The following is a 19,719-nucleotide window of genomic DNA, read 5'->3' on the forward strand; positions in this document are numbered from 1 at the left end:
AAAAGATGTGGCAAAATAACATTACAATGTACTGTATATACAAGGTATATACAGTTTTATTAGTAGAAATGACGTCCCCAAGTCAAGTCTAGTCCTAAACCTTGTGCAAACAAGTCAACCTTCAAAAAGTGATTATGTGTATCTTATTGTGACACTTTCATATTTGTAATTTCTGAAATTATTGTTTTGCACATTGACAAACAATACTTTCCCTTCTGCTTGTGCAACGTGATTGGTCAAATAGATCTTAAGTATATACAATTAACAATTATTTAATCCTTCTGTAAAGTGCTTTTAGTTATAGTGCCACTATTAATAAACTGCTATATGTCTGGCAGACATCTAGGGCTCACAAAAGTAAACCGACTAAGTGAATCACAAATATGCCAGTTGCATAAAATGAGCATTTTGGATGGTATAAAGGAAAACTCAAATCAGATGGAGAAGTGACTTTAGAATCATAACTGAACCACAGAAAGCAACAGCCTGACATTAAAACTAGAAAACTGAAGTTTAATCTGTTGAGAGACAGAATTTACACAAAATATGTGTTTCTGCAGTGTAAACCGGTGTTAGAAATACAAATATATTACGTACAATCAATCATTCAAGATACAGAGGCAGGATGACCCAGGGCATTTCATTAAATATCAAATCAATAGTTCTTCATCAAGTTATAAAGCTATCGATTCATATTTGCATTTAGAATCACATAACAAAAATAATCATTAAGAAAATTAATTTACATCATATCAGAACATTAAATAAAGAAAAATAGTAAATAAATTATCTACAGAACAAATTTAATAAAGCGGAAATAAATCATTTTGTCATTCTCTACCTCGTTAATTTATTTTTTTAACCCAGTGCATTTAATCCACATTTCAAAAGTCTTTACAGTAAATGTTCTACCACCTACTACCTGGCTCAAAGTAGTGTCATTCTTTGACATTTTGCGTTGTTGTTTTAAAAAAGGTGCTCCAAGGAACTTTCCGTTTGTGTTCATTCTTGCGCCCCCTTTGGACAAAAGCGGTAGTGTTTTTACTACGCCAGCTGTTGTTCCTGGGTGAGCGTACCCATGACAAAGGCATTACGAAAAACTATATAAAAATAGCATTCTTTGCACTGACGGTCTCATTTGCTGTTACATGTGATTTATGACCATCAGAGGGAAAATAAGACTGTTTCAGAAATATTTAAAAGTTCCTTGTAGCACCTTTAATGTAAAGTTTTAACATTCAGGCACTTCCATGCTAGACCTTTTTGAGGCTGATTGACTTACAATCAGACTTACAATACATACATTCCCTAAAGGCATGTATATAAAACAATGATAATCCTTCCCCCGATGACAAGCTATCAATCAAGTAATGTGTTATTTTAAAACGTTCCTGCTATATCCCACAATTTCCAAAATATAGTCACGGCAGATTCCAGTTATACAGTAAAAGTGTGAAAGTAGTGATGGTACAGGTTTGTTAAATGCTACACTGTGTGAGATGTTCCTTCTTGGTCCCAGCCCCAACGTCTTGGAGTCAAACTGTACAATATCAGGTTTTTTAACACATGTCTAAGGGGAATGTTCATGTGGGACAGTGTATTTATGTGTTATTTCATGTTGATTTAAAAGCAGCAGATCCACTCACTTTAATCTACGATGGCCAAAAACCAGTGTGGGCCTTTGGGATCTCTTTGACAATGTCACAAAAAAAAACATTTACATAACAATTAGAAATTCCCCAGTTGTATGGGAAATTATAAAAGGAATATTCTATGGTTGGAGTTTATATTGTGCAATGGAGCAATAGGCTCGCTACTGTAAAATAAATACCTCCATGGGAACAAAGTCATAGTTCTACAAGAATAACGTACATTTCTAACGTATATAATAAATGTAATATTTTAATATTAAAAGAGAACAGTGTGTCGACAGCAGACAAAATGAGGGATGGGGAGGATTAAGTTTTTTTTGGTATACCAATAAGCATTACATTACATATTAGGACAATGAAATTAAATAAAACATTACCATGGTACAGTAAGTGTGTGACTACACATGTAGTGCAATGAATGAACAGTAATGCTCTGTTGGTATCTCGCAGTCCTATCTGTTGGAATGTTTTTATATTATACTACTCTCATCCTTCTATACAAATTTGTTTTATTATAAATAATAAGAGTTAGTAATTGGGCGGATTACCTAATAATCTGGGTAGACTATTTACAATGGAGGGATCAAAACAGTGTAATTGCATTTTGAAACTAATTGAGCTGCTTCATTCCCAGTTGAGTGTTAAAGTGAATGGAGACTCTGGTCATATTCATATTTCTTCATAACCCTAAAGAGGTTTTGTGTTCACCATGGCAACCGCTCTCTGCTATCCAATCCAAAAGGAAACCCCGACTTCATGGACTGACTGAGAGCTCAGTTTGAAAAGCTATATTCCATCCCATCTGTAAAAGGAAAATATCCACCTTCTAAAATACTTTTCATCCCAACAGCAAGACATTTCCCCTCAATCTAATACATCAATGTACAGGGGGACATTTTACAGGGTGACATTAAGCACAGGACAGGCCCATACATCCATTCCCCCCCTTACAGCAGCCTTAAGACCAAAACACAACTTCCCCCCCAATAATTGCTTATATCACCATCATGTCTAATAGTTAAGTTTTTTTATATCCCTATACACATTTAAATGAAAGGAACATTCTCATGTCAGAAATGATCCTAATCGAGCATAGATCCACACACCATTAATAAGTAGAATGCACTGAAGTGAGCCTCACAGTAAAATAACATCCCAGTGTAGATTTTTCCCATTCATTTTGACATCCTTTACTGTCCCGAAACAACAAGACCCAGCCAGCCAAGTCCCCCCATCAAGCCCAATCTAGCTCCATTGCTTTCCCTATTAAAAAACTGGAAGAGTTAGATCCACAATGTAATTATGACACATTTTGTTATTTTTTGACCATGTGTTAGGGCTGGTACCATTTAGAGGACAAGGTCTTATCTTGCACACTGCTCTTCCTCTTGGCCTTCGGGCTGCCTCTCCTCACAGTCCCCTTCATCATCAGCTTCCACGTCCTCATCAGCCTCCACCTGTGTGTGGTGTGTGTTCTCTGCTATGACATCATCCGTCTCAGTGTGTGTGTCCTCGGCTGAAGGTGGAGGTGGAGAGGGGGACCGTGCCGTCTCCTCAGCCTGTCCCACGGAGCTGGTTTCACTCACGGAGTCAGAGCCCACACCACCTGAACGCTGGAATAACTTCTGGCCTGTGAAGAGAGGGAAAAAAAAGTTATTGGGTATCTGAAGTGTCATATTATTGATTGGTGCAAAATTATCACATGCAACATTATCCTTCTGCTCAATTTGTTGTGAGCTGAAAACCAGCTAGAGACATACAACCTGACACCTCTGAATGAAGTGAAAAAACGTGACAATTAAAAAAGGTAGAAACTTTGAATGATGTGGCAGAATGTCAGATAATGTAAATCCATGGATGGGGAGAGAACAACAACGAAACAATGCAAAACAATAAAGACTGAGGAAGCAATCACTGCCGCCATCTTGGAAATGAGCTTTTTTCTGTCAGAATGGAGATGATCCTACCTGCCAGTCTCTTGGCTGAGTGGGTGGGAGTGTCTTGCAGGGAAGGCCTCGCTGTCTGGGCCTTGGTAGAGTATGTTGCCTCTGTGGAGTCCAGGGAACCTATGTGCACACAACCATTAACACGCATATTTATGTTGCACACAAATACTGGCAAACATTTACATACTTTGAAATATATTTGTTATAGGAGCTTATCAGTATAATACACATCCTGCTATGGTTTGCCCCAATATAGCAAAGTACTATAGATTCAAAAAAATAACATTGAACAATCAAACACATTCAGTATGTTTAAAAATACCGGTAGTTGTCTTTTACGATTAAGAAATGTATTTGAGCATGAGCCCTTTACTCGTAACACACACAAAGGAAATCAAACCTTTTTACTGTCCACTTCAACTTTTGAAAATGTACACTGGATGGCTACAATAAGCATCTACAAATGTCAAACGAAAAGACTAGAGTCTGGCCATCAAACAGAGTACACACAGTACCTGCAGCTAGGTTGAAGGTCCTGCCCTTTATGGAGCTTTCAACTGGAGAGAACCAGTTTAACACAGAGCCGACCAGAGGAAGCTGTCTCATCATTCCCTAGAACACACGCACACACGCACACACGCACACACACACACAAGTTATGCGCTATAGCTTTAAGATCAGCCTCATAATTTTAAAAGTATTAACTTTAAATGAAACACACAGAACACAAACCTCTTCCATGAGTTTCTCCTCGTTGGCCTTTATCAGCTGCAGCTCTGCCTCCAGAATGCCTTTCCTCACCACCTCCGTCATGTTCTCCAAAAGCTACACATTTCAAAAGGTCACAACTATTGACACATTTCATGTATAAAACAACGCAGTAGACAGTTTACAAAACATATATTTTATATTTTTTCTTTTCACTGTTGGTCTAGCTTGCTGTTACAGGTCATTTATGATCATCAGAGGAAACATTTGACTGTTTCAGAAATACTTCAAAGACTTAAAAGTTCCTCGTAGGAGGTTTAAAGAAACAGAATTTGGTGGGAAGCCATTGCCTGAATGTAAAATATTCAAATCACACCCTTTGCTTTTTAACGGTCTCTAGGCTTAAAAAGTTGATAAATGAATACAGTAGTAGTTACCCTTCCGCTCTCTTCAATGTCCCTCCCGAGGGCAGCTATTGTATCCACCAGCTCTGGCACATCCACGTCCTCAGTGACCATGCCAACAAAGATACAGTCTTGCTCCTCTGAGCCACAGTCGGGGCCTGGGGAACAACACAACAGTGTGGGGAGAGAGAATACTGGGAGTTCCATTGATGTGTGTCCTCTCAGAAGAGATACTCACCAGTGGAGAAGGTGATGTCAGTGTCAAGCTCTTGTAGTTTCTTCAGCAGTTCACTGTTGATTTTCTGCAGCTCCTGCCTCGTCCTGCTCTCATCCATTCCTTCAGCCTGAGGCTTGTACCTGAACAGCAACACATTCAGCACAGTATGTTTAAAGGTGCAGTCAGTGATTCTGGAGAACGCTTGTTGTTAAAATCGCCAGTAGTCAAAATCAGTGGATATCTCATCACGATCTGCTACCTGTACCGTGTGTAAGTTGAAAACAAATCCGGTGTTAATATGCACATCCTAGTCTCTGTAAATGGGCATGCTGCTAGCTATGATAAGCCCCCTTTGTTTGCATAACAGTTTAGAGAGACTAAGCTGTGTATTAACACCGGATTTTCCAGCACACACACACTGTACGGACAGGTAGCGGATCGTGAGGAGATATTCACTGATTTTGACCAGCACTTTTAACTTAAAAACATTTTTTCATTGTCTTTGTATAACTTTGTATGTGGCTACTGCATAGAGAAAACGAAAGAATGACAAAACAGTCATGTGTCCAGTCCAGTCTCTACACAACACAAACAGTTCCTTTAAAGCTGATCAATTCTTACCGGACAACACCGAGGCCAGGCCAGCTGACCTCCTCTATGTACAGTAGTGAGGGTGAGTGTTGTTGGGTCTGCTCTCTGAAGTCCTGTCTGAAGCCCACTGTGGAGCTCAGCACAGCCACCAGCTCTGATAACTTCTCCACCATGTTCTCAACGTCCTCAGTCTGGGTCCCCACAACTGGACAGGAGGGAGGAATACATGGTAAATGGACTCCACTTATATAGCGCTTTTCCCTGGTTTACACTGGCATGCCTGTGTGCTGCTGTGCTGGCATTTTTTAAGAAGAAATGGGTGAAGATGGCTTATCGCTAGTTAGCCTAGCTCAAATAATGGTAGTCTATGGAAAGTGTTAGCCTGCCACCGAAAACATCTGTGTTTATGAGTATGAGGCTAACTTTTCCTATTGACTAGCAGTATTTGAGCTAAGCTAACTAACTTTGCCCATTTCTTCTTCAAAAATTAACGCACAGTTAAATGAATAGTATCTGTCACCTTTTCTTGAACCCAAGAGTGGGAACATTTTTTGAACTATTTCTTTAACACTTGCCGTATTTAAAACATATGAAAAACAACATCTCAAGCTGAATGTCATGTGTTGCTGTTACCTGCAGCAGTCAGCAGTGGACTGAAGCGAACACACGTGCCCTCGTCATCCAGCTCCACCACATCCACCCCACTGGAGGGAACCAGCAAGATCAGCTGTTCACCAAGCTACACAGGAAAACAGAGGAAAGAAAAAAAAAATACTTAAACTTCGATTTGATTTGATTACATTTAATTACAACATGTTCATTATACAGGTGAAAAATTCGAATATCGTGCAAAAGTTAAGTTATTTCAGTAATTCAACTTAAACAGGTGAAACTAGTATATTATATAGACTCATTGCATGCGAAGTGAGATATTTCAAGCCTTTATATGTTATGATTTCGATTATTATGGCTTACAGCTTATGAAAACCCCAAATCTCAGAAAAATTTAATATCACATGAAATCAATAAACAAGGGATTTTAAATACAGAAATGTCGGCCCTTTATAAAGTATAATCAAGCATGGTACTCAGTATTTGGTTTGGGCCCCTTCAGCATGAATTCTTGCCTCAATTCCAATTCATTTTCCATGATATTCTAATAATATGAGTTTCTCCTGTACATGGTAAATAAAAGAGGGACAGACTCACCCATCTGTTGAAAGCATCAAGTATCCCATTCTCCCCAGTATCATAACCATTCCCTGAACCCCCACTGGACACTGTAGACATAGGGAAAACTAAGGTAAGAATACAACAACATAATATAATAATTATATATTATATCAATGATTCCTGAACATCATTTAAATATTGTTTTAAGGATGGAAGTTCTTTCTTGACATTTGGGAAAAGTACAATATGCGTAACAAACTTATATTGTACATAGGCTTAGGATCAACTTACCATAAGATAAAAACATGACAAATATGTTCACTACAGAGATCCTATCCAACAGTACATTACTGTGTCTGATTATTAACCCTTCATTAAAATAGTCTGTCATGCCCTAGTCTCACACAGTCAGACCAAACTACAGCTAGCAGGAGTCATGCTCTTACCAGCACTCATGTTCTGGGAAAACTTGAAGAGGACAACAGGAGAGCACAGTTCATCCTCCACCTGTTGGACACACAAAGACACAGATTTAAGACTCAGTAATTGTTGATATTATGAAGTGCTCTACAGTATGACACGCAAAACAATTACCAACGGTTAAAAGGGTGTGATATAAAACATGGATTAAAGATTTTGCTTTGTGTTTGGTTATGAATCAAAAGGCTGAAAAGAATATGGATGGATGACCAAGAGATATCACGACATAACCTGTTAGAGACATGCACGTATTTATTTAACATGAACCCTTTGATTCACTCTGACTTGGTACAGTCTTCCTGCTTAATGTTTGTGCATGTTCTCACAAACGCTCACCAGATATCTGAAGCCTGACCAGGCGGCCAGTCACCTCTTAATATGGTAAACACTATGGTATTATTTATGACAGAGAATTAAGAGAACACATACCAATGTCTTGATGGAGGCCAGAGTTTTGAGCCTTTGCAGGACTTCTTGGGCCTAGATGGGAGAGATATGAAGGTGAAAATACATTTTTTATTACTGCCTACATAATATGACATTTGTTTACCATTTTAAATTTCTGCCATATAGGCTACTTTGAATAATATAAAAGTTAAAAACAGCACATGATCAGCCCAACTGGAAGAAGCACAGGGAATAGCTAGCCCTGCCCTGATCAAATATAATCCTACCAACAACTTGTATCTCATAACAAATTAAATAAAAATTAACAAATTTAATTATCTGGCAATACTAACAACAATCATTGTAATAATAGGAAAAACAAGGACAGTAAACAAATAAGACAAACTATTTTTTATTTTTAAAGTGAGTTTAGGGGGAGATAATGTCACTTACCAGAGTGGTGGCATGTCTGATCTTCTGGACGACTCCGTTGTGTCCGAGGTACTGCAGTGAGAGCCAGAGAGGAAGCGCTCGCAGCCTGCTCACAGGCTGGCTGGAGGTCAACCCTGCTGCCAGAGACTGACACACACACACACACACACACACACACACACACACACATTTAGACAAGGACACAGAAGGTAATACAACTAATGGGCACAAATTTAAGAACAAATCTTAACGTCTGGCTGCCTATTGAAGGAAAATGTAAATCAGTCAGAGATTGACTGTTAGCAGAAATGGTTTCCAAGAGGGCCAGAACGTGTATATCTGTGTTTGTATGAAATGCTCTGAGCCTACCAGTGCTGGGTCTTCTTGTCTGTAAAGGGTAACAGCGGTTACAGCGGGCAGCCCCAGCCACTGACCTGGTGTCAGTGTCATACTGTCACTTCTATTGGCCGCCTGCAAGACAAACAACAATGTGTGCACAGATTGAAAACATGGCACAAGACACAATCAAAGTCCCAAGACTTAAAATACATTCCATACATCCACCAAAACGCATATATGAATTAGTCAACCTGAGTTTATCAAATTAGATGGGTATCTTACAAATGTATTTATTTATCATAATGAAATCTTCTTATTCTTCATTAGATGCATACACCTAACCAATATTAAATGGACATGGTGCTTAAAGTGGATAAAATAATTTATCAGTTGGTTACCATAATAGAAGAGGTGACTTGACCCAGTGCCAGGGTTGCCAGGTTGACTCTGTAGAAGAAAATATAACACCATAAGAATGGTTACATTAAACCATTGAGAACAGGGATTTCAATGGATGTACTTCTAAGTGTGATTCTCCATGAAAGTAAAGAAAGTAGCATAGTGATTCTATGACATCTACTACTACTACTTACTTAATTGATTGATGACTTGCAACATATCTAATGATCAATTTTGTACTGTGTGCTAAACAGTTGCATTTGGGCTGCTTTAATACAAACCAACACTAGAATATAAAATAAATATATAAAAATATTATGTGTTTATGTATGAGGTTGTTAAAATAATTTCAAAAATGGAGGTGCGTCCATTAAGACTTTCTATTCAAAAGAGTGGCAGAATAGACCCACCCCTCCACATGAAGCCACATGCTGTACTGATCACACAGGTCCTTCAGACGGCCCAGCTTGTCTGTGTGTCCTGCCCCAGGGGTACCTGGGAAGAAACACATACAAACAACCTCATTACAACAGAAGAAAAAGTCTCATTAGCAACTTAATCAACTACTAATTTCATTCCTGTATTGTAAGATAGTGATTTACCTGCGTTGGCGATCAACATCAAAGGAAGCTTCCCGGCCTCTACGTCCTCTTTGATTAGTTTTTCCAATAGTGCAACGTCCTGACAATGACAGATATTATAAGAATCAAAGTGAAGGCGTGTTTTTAAAACGTGTTTTTCTCTTATTCAACTTAAATCTTTATTGACCCAATTTGTTACATCAGCATGCCAGCTGGGACTACATAGTAACTCATTAAATGTGTTTTTATTTTGTTACTCTTACCATTTGGTGTTGGGATCCAAAGATGGTATTGCACGGGACGGTGCACAGACTGGAGAGAGGCAGGCCCAGCTAATGACACAGAGACTGACATTAATATCACTTTCTATTATGTATGCAGGTGGATAAAATACAATCAAATGGGATTGGAATTGGATTTGGGATTTCCTATATTCACTTAGGAAAATTCAAGTGACATTTTGCCTAAACAGGGGTTTGAACTTTTAGAATGTATGTGGTGTGTGTGTGTGTGTGTGTGTGTGTGTGTGTGTGTGTGTGTGTGTGTAGCTGGCCTACCTGGGTACACAGGTGCTGTCCCAGTCCTGGCCTCCCGGAGGCGCTCTGGTAGATGACGGGCTGTTTGGAGTTGAGCACTGCGTAGCCCTCTGAGGCATACTCCTCATAACGGGCGTTAATAACCAGCCGGCACACTTTGACCAGACCGTCCCTGTCATCCTCATGGAAGTAGGCTGAACCGTTCTCATACCTGGGGGGGACAGATCAGATTGATTTAAGACACAGTACTGAAAGCAAAATGTAACATTAACCACACTCCACCAACATGTTAAGTAGTTCACAAAACACTGATGTTTTTTTAAACGGAAATGTGAAAATGATTAGGGTTTGATGTAGCCAGATTAATCTGACTAGAACAAAGTGCTCTAAAGGCCAGGACACACCAGTCCGACTTGTTTCTACTTGTTCCGACTACGCAAAAAATGGGGTCGGCCGTTTCAGGAAGCTCCAGGCTTCCCGTCGCGGCCAGAGAACACACCAAACTGACTGCTGACTTTCCGTACGCTCTGTTGCTTGCGCGGGACGTAATGTCTCCATAACAGCAGGCGGCGCTAATCTGTATTGTGGCCCGAAAAAATAAGAAAGCCGGAAATGATGGGACAGCTCTCTAGAGCATAAACATTAGATAGAAATACGTATTTATATTTATGGACCATAAGAGCACAATTTTTAGCAGAGAGTGTCGAGCATGGTGTCGAGCAGTTGATGCATGTGAGTACTCTCAAAACGAAACGAACAAACACATTAAAACGATGGCTAGCTGTTGTTAGCTGTTTGTGCTACCCGCCTCACTTCCGGGCTTCACTGATTCGCTAGCCCTCCACCAATCAAATTGCTCCAAATGAAAGACGGTCGGCCAGCCTGTCGCCGCCGATTGAACATGTTCAATCGGCGGCGACAGGCTCAAAACAAGCCCGACGACCTCTACGTCGGCCGACGTTACGGCACACACCAAACAGATTCGTCTCCCGACCCCCTATCGACTCTACGACGGCGATTTTCGGGCTGGTGTGTCCTGGCCTTTAGGGTGTTTGAGTTGTTTATATACTTTTATCCACATCTCATTCTGTTCTGACCATCCTCACTAAGGTTTGATTGACAGACAGATGTCAGCAACATGCTGGTGGTAGTTGCCCATTTGTACAATATGAGAATAATTACCATGAACAAATTAATATAGAATTCAGGTTGTCCAATTGAATTTACTGCTTGTAAAAATAAAAGAGTTATCACAGAGCTTAACCTGCTGTATATTATAGCAGCTCTTTTTGAACACCATATTGTCTGTTATTTTCATGGACCTATAAAGAAAGGTTATTATCCCTTCCCAATCGACCTTATCCTGTTGGCTACATAGGCTACATTGTATCAATGCAATTTATCAACACAGTAAACTAAAATTGATGTCTCATGTACTGTACAAGCCATAATGTAATACAATTTATGTTTTTTTCACCTGTCTTTTTCATTGAATAAATACAGGCGTTCAGGTTCAGTTATACAGAGATGTAAAACATATGTAAAGTTTTTTTTTATGTAAAGTAGCGTCGCCTTGTAAAACGAGTTACGCGGTGACGTCACGGCGTAACTCGTTTTACACTTTGCACATGCGCATTTACGTTTGCAGTCAAATAGCCATGCGCGAGTAGAAAGACAACATTAACAATGGCGGATAACTCAGCAGCTGAGTTGCTGTTGGTTTCTCTGTTAGGTTTATCAACCGCTCTCCAACAAGGTATAGATTTGCTGCAACATTACCGTCGACGGCGGAGACGTATTATTCACATGCGTCACATCTTCAACCCGCCTGTAAGTCGACGGAGGGTAGAGAGACGCTTTTGGACGAAACCTGGGAGAACGAGCCAGTGGTGGGAAAACTTTGTGAACGGCAAAGTGGACGAGAATGAATGGGTGGAGAACTTCCGCATGTCCAAAGCCTCCATTGTTGCCCTGAGCGAAGAACTGCTCCCTTACATCGAGAGGCAAACGACCGTCATGAGACAACCGGTCGGAGTCCTTAAAATGGTCGCGTGCACAGTGTATTATCTAAGCAACGAGGGAAGACTAAGAAAAATTGCCAATCTATTCGGCTTGTCGCGACCCACCGTGTCTCTTATTGTCAGACAAACGTGTACCGCCATCTCGGTCCACCTCGGGCCAAAATACATCAAGCTGCCTTTCACTGAGCCCGAGGCCGAGGTGCTAGTGTCTGGGTTCAAAGACGCTCACGGTATGCCTCAGTGTCTAGGGGTGTTGGATGGGACCCATATCCAGATCAAACAGCCCACTGGAAACTCCATGGCCTACAGGACCAAGAAGGGCTACTCCCTGAACGTCCAAGCTGTGTGCGACTACCAGTACAGGTTTATGGATGTGCTGGTGGCTTGGCCGGGGGGTGTTCACGACGCACACATCTTCGCCAATTCAATGGTAAACACACATTTTAAGACAGGAACGATCCCCGCACTGGAAAAGGAGATTGTTGAAGGCGAGAAGGCCGTACCCATTTTTCTTCTGGGAGACCCCGCCTACCCACTCATGCCTTACCTGATGAAGGACTATGCCCCAGGTGGCACTTCTCCGCAACACAAGTACTTTGGACATTGTTTGGGTCAAGGACACAAAGCGATCCAGTGTGCATTCGGTCGGCTCAAGAGCAGGTTCCCGTGCTTGAATCGGCCTATGGACATAAACCTGAACGACTTGCCGCACGTCATCTATTCCTGCTTTGTTCTTCACAATTACTGCGAGGTCAACAATGAGAGTGTGGATGGAGACAGTGTGCTGGCAACCATACAGAGCGACACAGAGCGCCAGCCTCCGACACAGGTCAGCGACTGTATGACTGACTGTCCCAAGGGAAAGACAGTCAGAAGAACAGTCACCAAGTGCCTGCACTCATTACTGGACATTACTGAAGTAGTACTTTGATTATTGAATTATATAGGAACTTGAAGTGGATTCTATTGTACATCAGGTCATTGGTGCAGTTGTAAGTGCTCCACAGTGGGGAAAACAACATTCAACATATATATTTCTTTATTTCGGTTGCCTTTTTTTTGTAGTTTTGTATTGTGAATGCTATATTTTTATATTCAACCGGCAACATTGAGATCCCAATGGTTGAGGGATATGTGTGTGGAGGGTGAAAATAAATGTTGAAAAAGACCCCAGCCAATTTCTTATTATTTCTTCTATAAAAAATTTGTTTTTACAAAGGTGCATCTGCTTCATTAGTCAGTTGTTCTAAAATATAATTAAAAAAGCAAGAATTATACTGTGAAAACTGCAATATTAACACCACCCACCCCTTTTGATTTTACGCTGGTTCACTTTCCAAAATACAGTCGCTGATGAGGTGAACGTTTCCCGCTACTTTATTCTTCCACTCCACTACAATTCAATGGGACATATTCTACTTTATACTCCACTACATTGATCTGATGACTTAAGTGAATTAGTTACTTCATGATTTAAGATATTTGCACTCCAAACATATAAAGAGTTTATGAAATAGGTTCAGCCCCTTTTACTATAATGTGTCTTGTTGTATTTTTTTTTCTTAACGATAATTTTTTGGGGCATTTTTCATGCTTGAATTGACAGGGTAGAGAGAGACGGAGATAACATGGGGTGAGAGAGGGGGAAGACATGCAGAGAACGACCCGGGCATCATCAACATGGTATACACAATATGCGCTCTTCAAGCACGTGTTGTGTTTGTACCTGAAGAGTCTGCAGAGCCAGAGTGTGGTGTCAGACAGGATGCGAGTGGTCAGCTTCCTCAGCCTCTCTCCGTCCAGCACTGAGATGTACGCTGCCAGGCTGTGACCTAGCAACGCCATGTGCCCCTGTTCACCCACACTCTGCATCCTACTGGGGAGGACAGCACATTAGGTTAGCTTATTTCTATCACATAGATACACATTACATAGGTAAAAACACAACAAAAACTAAGTTGTCGTTTGAATTTATACATTGACATTGCTTGTCTGTAGTACTGACCGGAAATGTGTAGGTTGAAGCACTTACTCATTGCACCTAACCTTTTTACATTACATATATTTTTTCCCCCCGTAGATCCCTCAGGATCTTATCTTTTTTTTTTTTTTACATTCCCACTGCGGGCCTGGCTATTTCCTGCATCACTTCTGATTACAACACCTACATTTGCTTTAGTTTTTTTCCTTCCTCAACAGGTATTCAATGCTGACAGCAGTAACTAGCTCGTTTTCTCCACTGACTAGTTGTCCTTACTGTTGGCATGGCTTGTCCTCTTCCTCTTCTTCTTCATGGATGAGGCTGTGAACCAGGTGCAGTATCGTAGCAACATCCTGACCACTGCACAGGACACACAAACAAACAAAGGATTGGTTTAAGCACAGCGACTAAAAACAACCTTCAAACTTAATCTGATGTTAATATCTGTTATACAGTATATTACTCTCCTTGAATTGACTCAGTTAACTGTCACTAGTGCATTTCATTGTGGTAAGGAAATGAGATGCAGTTGAAAGTTTAGGAAAAAGCTAGTGAGTGAGTGAGTGGGTGGGATAGTGTTATCTCAAATATTGATTAATAGTTTTCTATGTGTTCATAATAATAAATGGCATACTTCCTTGGCCAAGCAGTCAAAACATAATTCCTTAATAACAACATATTATGGTTTGGTTAGTACCTATTTAAAATGTTCAAAGTTTTTGAACCCAAGTTTACAGAAAGGTGAAGAAAAAGATTATATATTATATGTGAGGGGACCAGAAAATAGAGAAAATAAGTGGAAAATAAGACACTGGCCTGGAGTGTGTGCATGTGTGTGTCACAGTGTGTGTGTGTGTGTGTGTGTGTGTGTGTGTCTTACTCTCCCTGTAGGGGTCCTGGGATGCTGGACCAGCTGAAGTTCCTCTCTATCCCGGCCTCCGGCTCTCTAAACACAGTCACAGCACAATCACAAACACACAGATTTCTCAATAATAATCATTTGTTATACAATGTTGCAATCATGTGCTCCTTGTTTGAAATATAACCAAAATTGACATACAGATGCTGATAAAGTGTTGCCAGTTTAGGGACATTTGTATATTCAATATTTCAAAGAATGCTGGTGTTAGGAGAACTGTGACACAACGCATTTAAAATGCGTTGTTATTTTACCTTATGGTCGTTTTTTTTCCAACTATATCAGATTTGATGTTTATTTCTGAAACAAAATAAATAAGAACAATATTCTCTTATCTTACCTTTGTCCGTCTCCAAGGATTCTCATGGCTTCACTCAGATTCTTGCCCACCTGCGCCAGAGTGTAGTCTACCATCTTCTATGGTGTGTGTGTGTGTGTGTCTGTGGAGTGTGTTTGCTAGGAGAGAAGTTAAAGAGAAGATCAGGACTAGTATTTTTGTTAATCATTTATTACAAATGCTGCAGCACTTTTAAGCATGTGAGCTAAAAAATAATCCTTCACAGCCTGTAAATTGGTATGTCAACAAATGGGCAAGCAACAAGCAACCAACATGCCCATTTACAGAGCCTAGGCTGTGTATTTACACTGGATTTTTCTCAGCGCACACACATACAGGTAGCCGATCGTGAGGAGATATTCACAGATTTTGACACATTTATTTTGACAACAAGCAGTCTCCAGAATCGATGACTCATCCCTTAAGTGTTTGTAATACATAATTGAGTGTGCATACACACAGACACTGATTTGTATGTGTACGTTAATACATTTCTAATCTATCATGGTAAAATAAAGCATGCATTGTCAGGTGTTAAAAGTTTGTGTGCAGGTTAATAAGCAGCAGTGAGACAGAAAGATAAGGGATAAAAAGAAAATATAGCTCTAGTCATCTATTGAGGAAACAACCCAGGCTGAACTGGCTGCATGGATCATCACTTACAGTAAATGTATTCCTGTTACACACACACACACACACACACACACACACGCACACCTGCACGCGCACACACACACACGCGCGCGCACGCACACACACACACACACACACACACACACACACACACACACACACACACACACACACACACACACACACACACACACACACACACACACACACACACACACACACACACACACACACACACACAGCCCCTATAAAATGACAGAGTGTAATTGTATGTACGGATCATCTATACAGCTGCCTCAATGATAGACAGATACAAACACAAACCCACTATTGAATCAAATGTTTTGGTGTGAATGTGTTAATTTCCAGGGAGCACCATCTCATGTGACACCTTGAATGGACGTGTTTACTGTGGAATCTAGACACACCTTATCAGACAACAATAAAAGTAAACCTTAGTTGAGGCCAATGTCAACCAGAGAGCTTTTGACAGTCTCTTTTCCACTGTTTACAAAGGGAGGGACAATACAGCCACGAGCTTCACCCGATCTACCTCTCTGGCTTCCTGCATTCAAACACTGATAATCATGTTATGAATATATCCTGCAAAACCAGAAGCACCGCCGAGAGGCAGAGCTGTGGCCTTGTAGTCATGTTAATGCCTCTAGGACGGGAATGTCTGTCTGTCTGCCTGCATGCATGCGTGCGTACGATTTGCATGGAATTCATTGGAAATTTTCAGCCATTCATGTTTTCCAGAAGGATACATTTGCAGACTTAAAAGGGATAGTTCAGTATCATTGAAGTGGTGTATTATGAGGTACTTATAAATAGTTTGTGTGTTTGTGTGTTAGAGATCAGTGCAGTCACGTTAAGTAAAGTTTGGGGGAGACGTGTCAGCATTGTATTACCACAAATATAAATGCTAACCTAACATTTTCAGCGCACACACACACACACACACACACACACACACACACACGGGAAAGGTAGTGGATTGTTAGGAGATATTCACTGATTTTGACAACAAGCGCAACAATTGCTGGCTCCACCTTTAGTAATTGTAATATGACAAAGGTGAAGCAAAATAAACAGGCTTTTCCAGTCTGCCTGCCATAAATCCTTTGGTCTGAGTTGACAAGGATTCAGACCCATGCAAAGGCATTCATTATAACGTTATAAAAATAGCATTATTTTCACTCATGGTCTCGTGTGTTGTTACAGTTCATTTATGATCATCAGAAGAAAAATGAGACCGTTTCACAAACATAAAAGGTTCCTTGTACGAGGTGCAGTGTGTATTATTGGAATGTTTAGCATCATCTAGTGGTGAAAGACAAATTGTAGATTGCAACGCTCCCTTGCTAAACCCTCACTTTATAATGACTACAGTGGCCTTCAGGGACAATAAGCTAGTTACTAAAGATGGCATCATCCACCTTGATATCCACAATATCAAGTGATGAAGTGAAGATGTACTTAGTTATTTATTATATAGGACTAGCTCTTTGTCTTCCAACAGATGCATTTCCCAATAACCCAATATAATAACATGTAAGGCTGTTAAGTTTGTCCGTTCTGTGCTACTGTAGAAACATGGCGGTGCAACATGGCTCATTGTAAGGTAATAAAAGACATAACAACTATTCAAGCAATTATACACTAGGCCTATATAACATACTTACGAATATTAGGCCTTTATTCCATTTCTACCAAGCCTGATACTAAAAATGCTAATAAAATATAAACACTGCACCTTTAATGTGCTGTAATGTAATGCCTTATTATGGGTGGAATACAGTTGAGAATTCAAATGGGTGTGGACAACACAAATCAAGATATATCTTTATCATCAAGATAAACGACTGATATTGGTGACAGCGCCCGTATAGTCGATATTATAGGCAAATGATCAGGTATCTCTTCATATCCCTCTAAGAGTTATGTATTGACATTTGACACGGGCAGCTTCCTATCTACACGGACGTGGCATGCTGTTGACAGGTGCAGTACGTCTGCTGTCATGTGAACAATCCATCAGTCTGCTCCACACATTAGTGAAGGGGCTGGACAAGCTAAGATGTTACACTAAGCATTATGGAGCTGCGTTCTCGGCTGTAGCCAACCTATATAGCCTACTGTAGCCTATATAAAAGGTTTAGCCAATAGGTTGCTTCCACCCTGTTTGTTTACTAGTTAACCATTTTCACCATAGTCACACAGAGAGCTAGCTAACAACAACACACACACACACATAGCCTACACTACACTAAACACACACAGCTCCATGTCCTTACCTGCCCTCCCGCATACAGCTGACAGCCTCACCGGACCTGCTGTGGAAGGAACCCTCGCAGCGTAGCTTCACAACTGTCCAGAAAACTGTGTCGAAATGTTGAATTTGACACGTAAGCCACGAAGCTACGTCGTTGTGTGTGTATTCCGGTAGTTCGTAGGCTCTGGCTGTCAGCTCAAGCCGGACAGTTTATTTCCTGGATGGGCGCGCGACGTGCGTTCCACGCTGGCAGCGCTGACGTCATGCTATGGCACGGCGGAGTATTTCAAATGACTGATCGTCTACGAACATCATGTATTATTGAAAAGATTTGTCAACCTTATGATATTATTACGGAAATTCCATATTCATGAATCCACATTTCAAAAGGCCAAGCCGTGCTTTAAAGTGTTATTATTTGATTATTTGCTTGATTGAGTAGGCCTATCTGAAATGCTGTAAAAATGAAAAAGTTAGGCTATGTCTGTGGTTAAAAATGCATGCCTTAAAACGTGTTGAATTGTAATGAGATGAGATCTATTTTTTAAATATTTTTTTTTAACTAATGTGATACTAATGTATGCTTATTTGTGTGTTTATATATGTTTAGATTAAAGGGGCACTGTGTAACATTTTAAGTAATTCATTAGCTAAAATCAATATCCTCATTCATAAATATGTCCTCATTGGTGTAAAATCACCTCTGCCAATAATCTGAATTATCCTCCTGAGCGGAGAATTACAAATATTAATATTACATTTTGTACATTGAGCAGGCAAGTCTTATGGAGGAATCCATGTTTTTGGAATGTCATCAGGTGCATTGTTTATAATTTAGAATTGTTCTTGTCCTTGAAGGCCACTGTAGCTTCTGTTATTATTCAAAAGGGGTGGGGTTACCCAGGGAGCGTTGCATTCTAGAACTTTCTAGATGATGTCATATTACACAGTGCCCCTTTAATGTTTAGACCTATGTATATTTGTATACGGTATGGGGCCAAAAAAAAAAAAATCTCTAAATTTGTATAACTTATTATTATTATCATTGTTTATTCTAATATTTCCTATGCACCTTGTTGTCCACAGATGAAGAACGAATGGTTAAAGCCCACTAGACTTTTTACTCTATGCTGCCTAGTGCTTTATCATTTGAACTGTGAGTTCTGTTAACAATGTTGCAATAAAGAGAGAGAAAAAATTACTTATTCTATTATTTACATATTATATTTACATATACATATAATAATTATATATACATTATAAATCCCATTTGGGGGGTTCAATATTCATGTGAGAGTGTTGGGTCAAGCCTGTCTGTCTCATACTAACAGCACACACTTCAACCAGCACCTCGGAGCACCTTTATTGAAGTTTCCTGATTTTAAGAGAATATCCGGAAAACCTGATTTTAAGGTCCACTATGAAGCGATAACATTTTTATTTTCGGAGTCATAGAATAAAATGAAACTCAAATCAAATCAGTAAGTACTTTATACACAGGCTTGAATGTTCACAAATCACACACACATATTTTAAATCCATTTGGCAAGAAATAGCATAGCAGCTTAATGTATTATAACTGTTGATAACCAACGTATCTCAGCATAAACACACAAACAATATTCTGTCAGGACAACGAATAGTAACAAACTCAAATTAGTTCAAGTGATTAATCAATGACATATTGTCTTTTGACTCCTGCATTAGG

At 39.9% G+C, this 19,719-nt stretch overlaps 1 protein-coding gene across 1 annotated transcript; it reads right to left on the bottom strand.

Annotated features, from left to right (window-relative positions):
* Positions 1-499: 499 nt before the first annotated feature.
* Positions 500-18,196, bottom strand: pdxdc1 (pyridoxal-dependent decarboxylase domain containing 1). The gene is made up of 23 exons (XM_080044290.1): positions 18,034-18,196; positions 15,107-15,222; positions 14,728-14,793; positions 14,124-14,207; positions 13,593-13,742; positions 9,867-10,056; positions 9,573-9,641; positions 9,331-9,409; positions 9,139-9,223; positions 8,728-8,776; positions 8,360-8,461; positions 8,012-8,137; positions 7,601-7,651; positions 7,138-7,198; positions 6,728-6,798; positions 6,152-6,257; positions 5,549-5,723; positions 4,949-5,067; positions 4,744-4,868; positions 4,331-4,423; positions 4,114-4,210; positions 3,620-3,718; positions 500-3,282 (listed from the first exon to the last, which is right to left on the bottom strand). The coding sequence occupies exons 2-23, from the start codon at positions 15,178-15,180 to the stop codon at positions 3,017-3,019; spliced, it is 2,337 nt and encodes a 778-aa protein (XP_079900416.1). The 5' UTR covers positions 15,181-15,222; positions 18,034-18,196; the 3' UTR covers positions 500-3,016.
* Between the last annotated feature and the right edge of the window lie 1,523 nt (positions 18,197-19,719).

Source organism: Ammodytes marinus (genome assembly GCF_949987685.1).
Source record: "Ammodytes marinus genome assembly, chromosome: 16".
Taxonomy (NCBI): domain Eukaryota; kingdom Metazoa; phylum Chordata; class Actinopteri; order Uranoscopiformes; family Ammodytidae; genus Ammodytes; species Ammodytes marinus.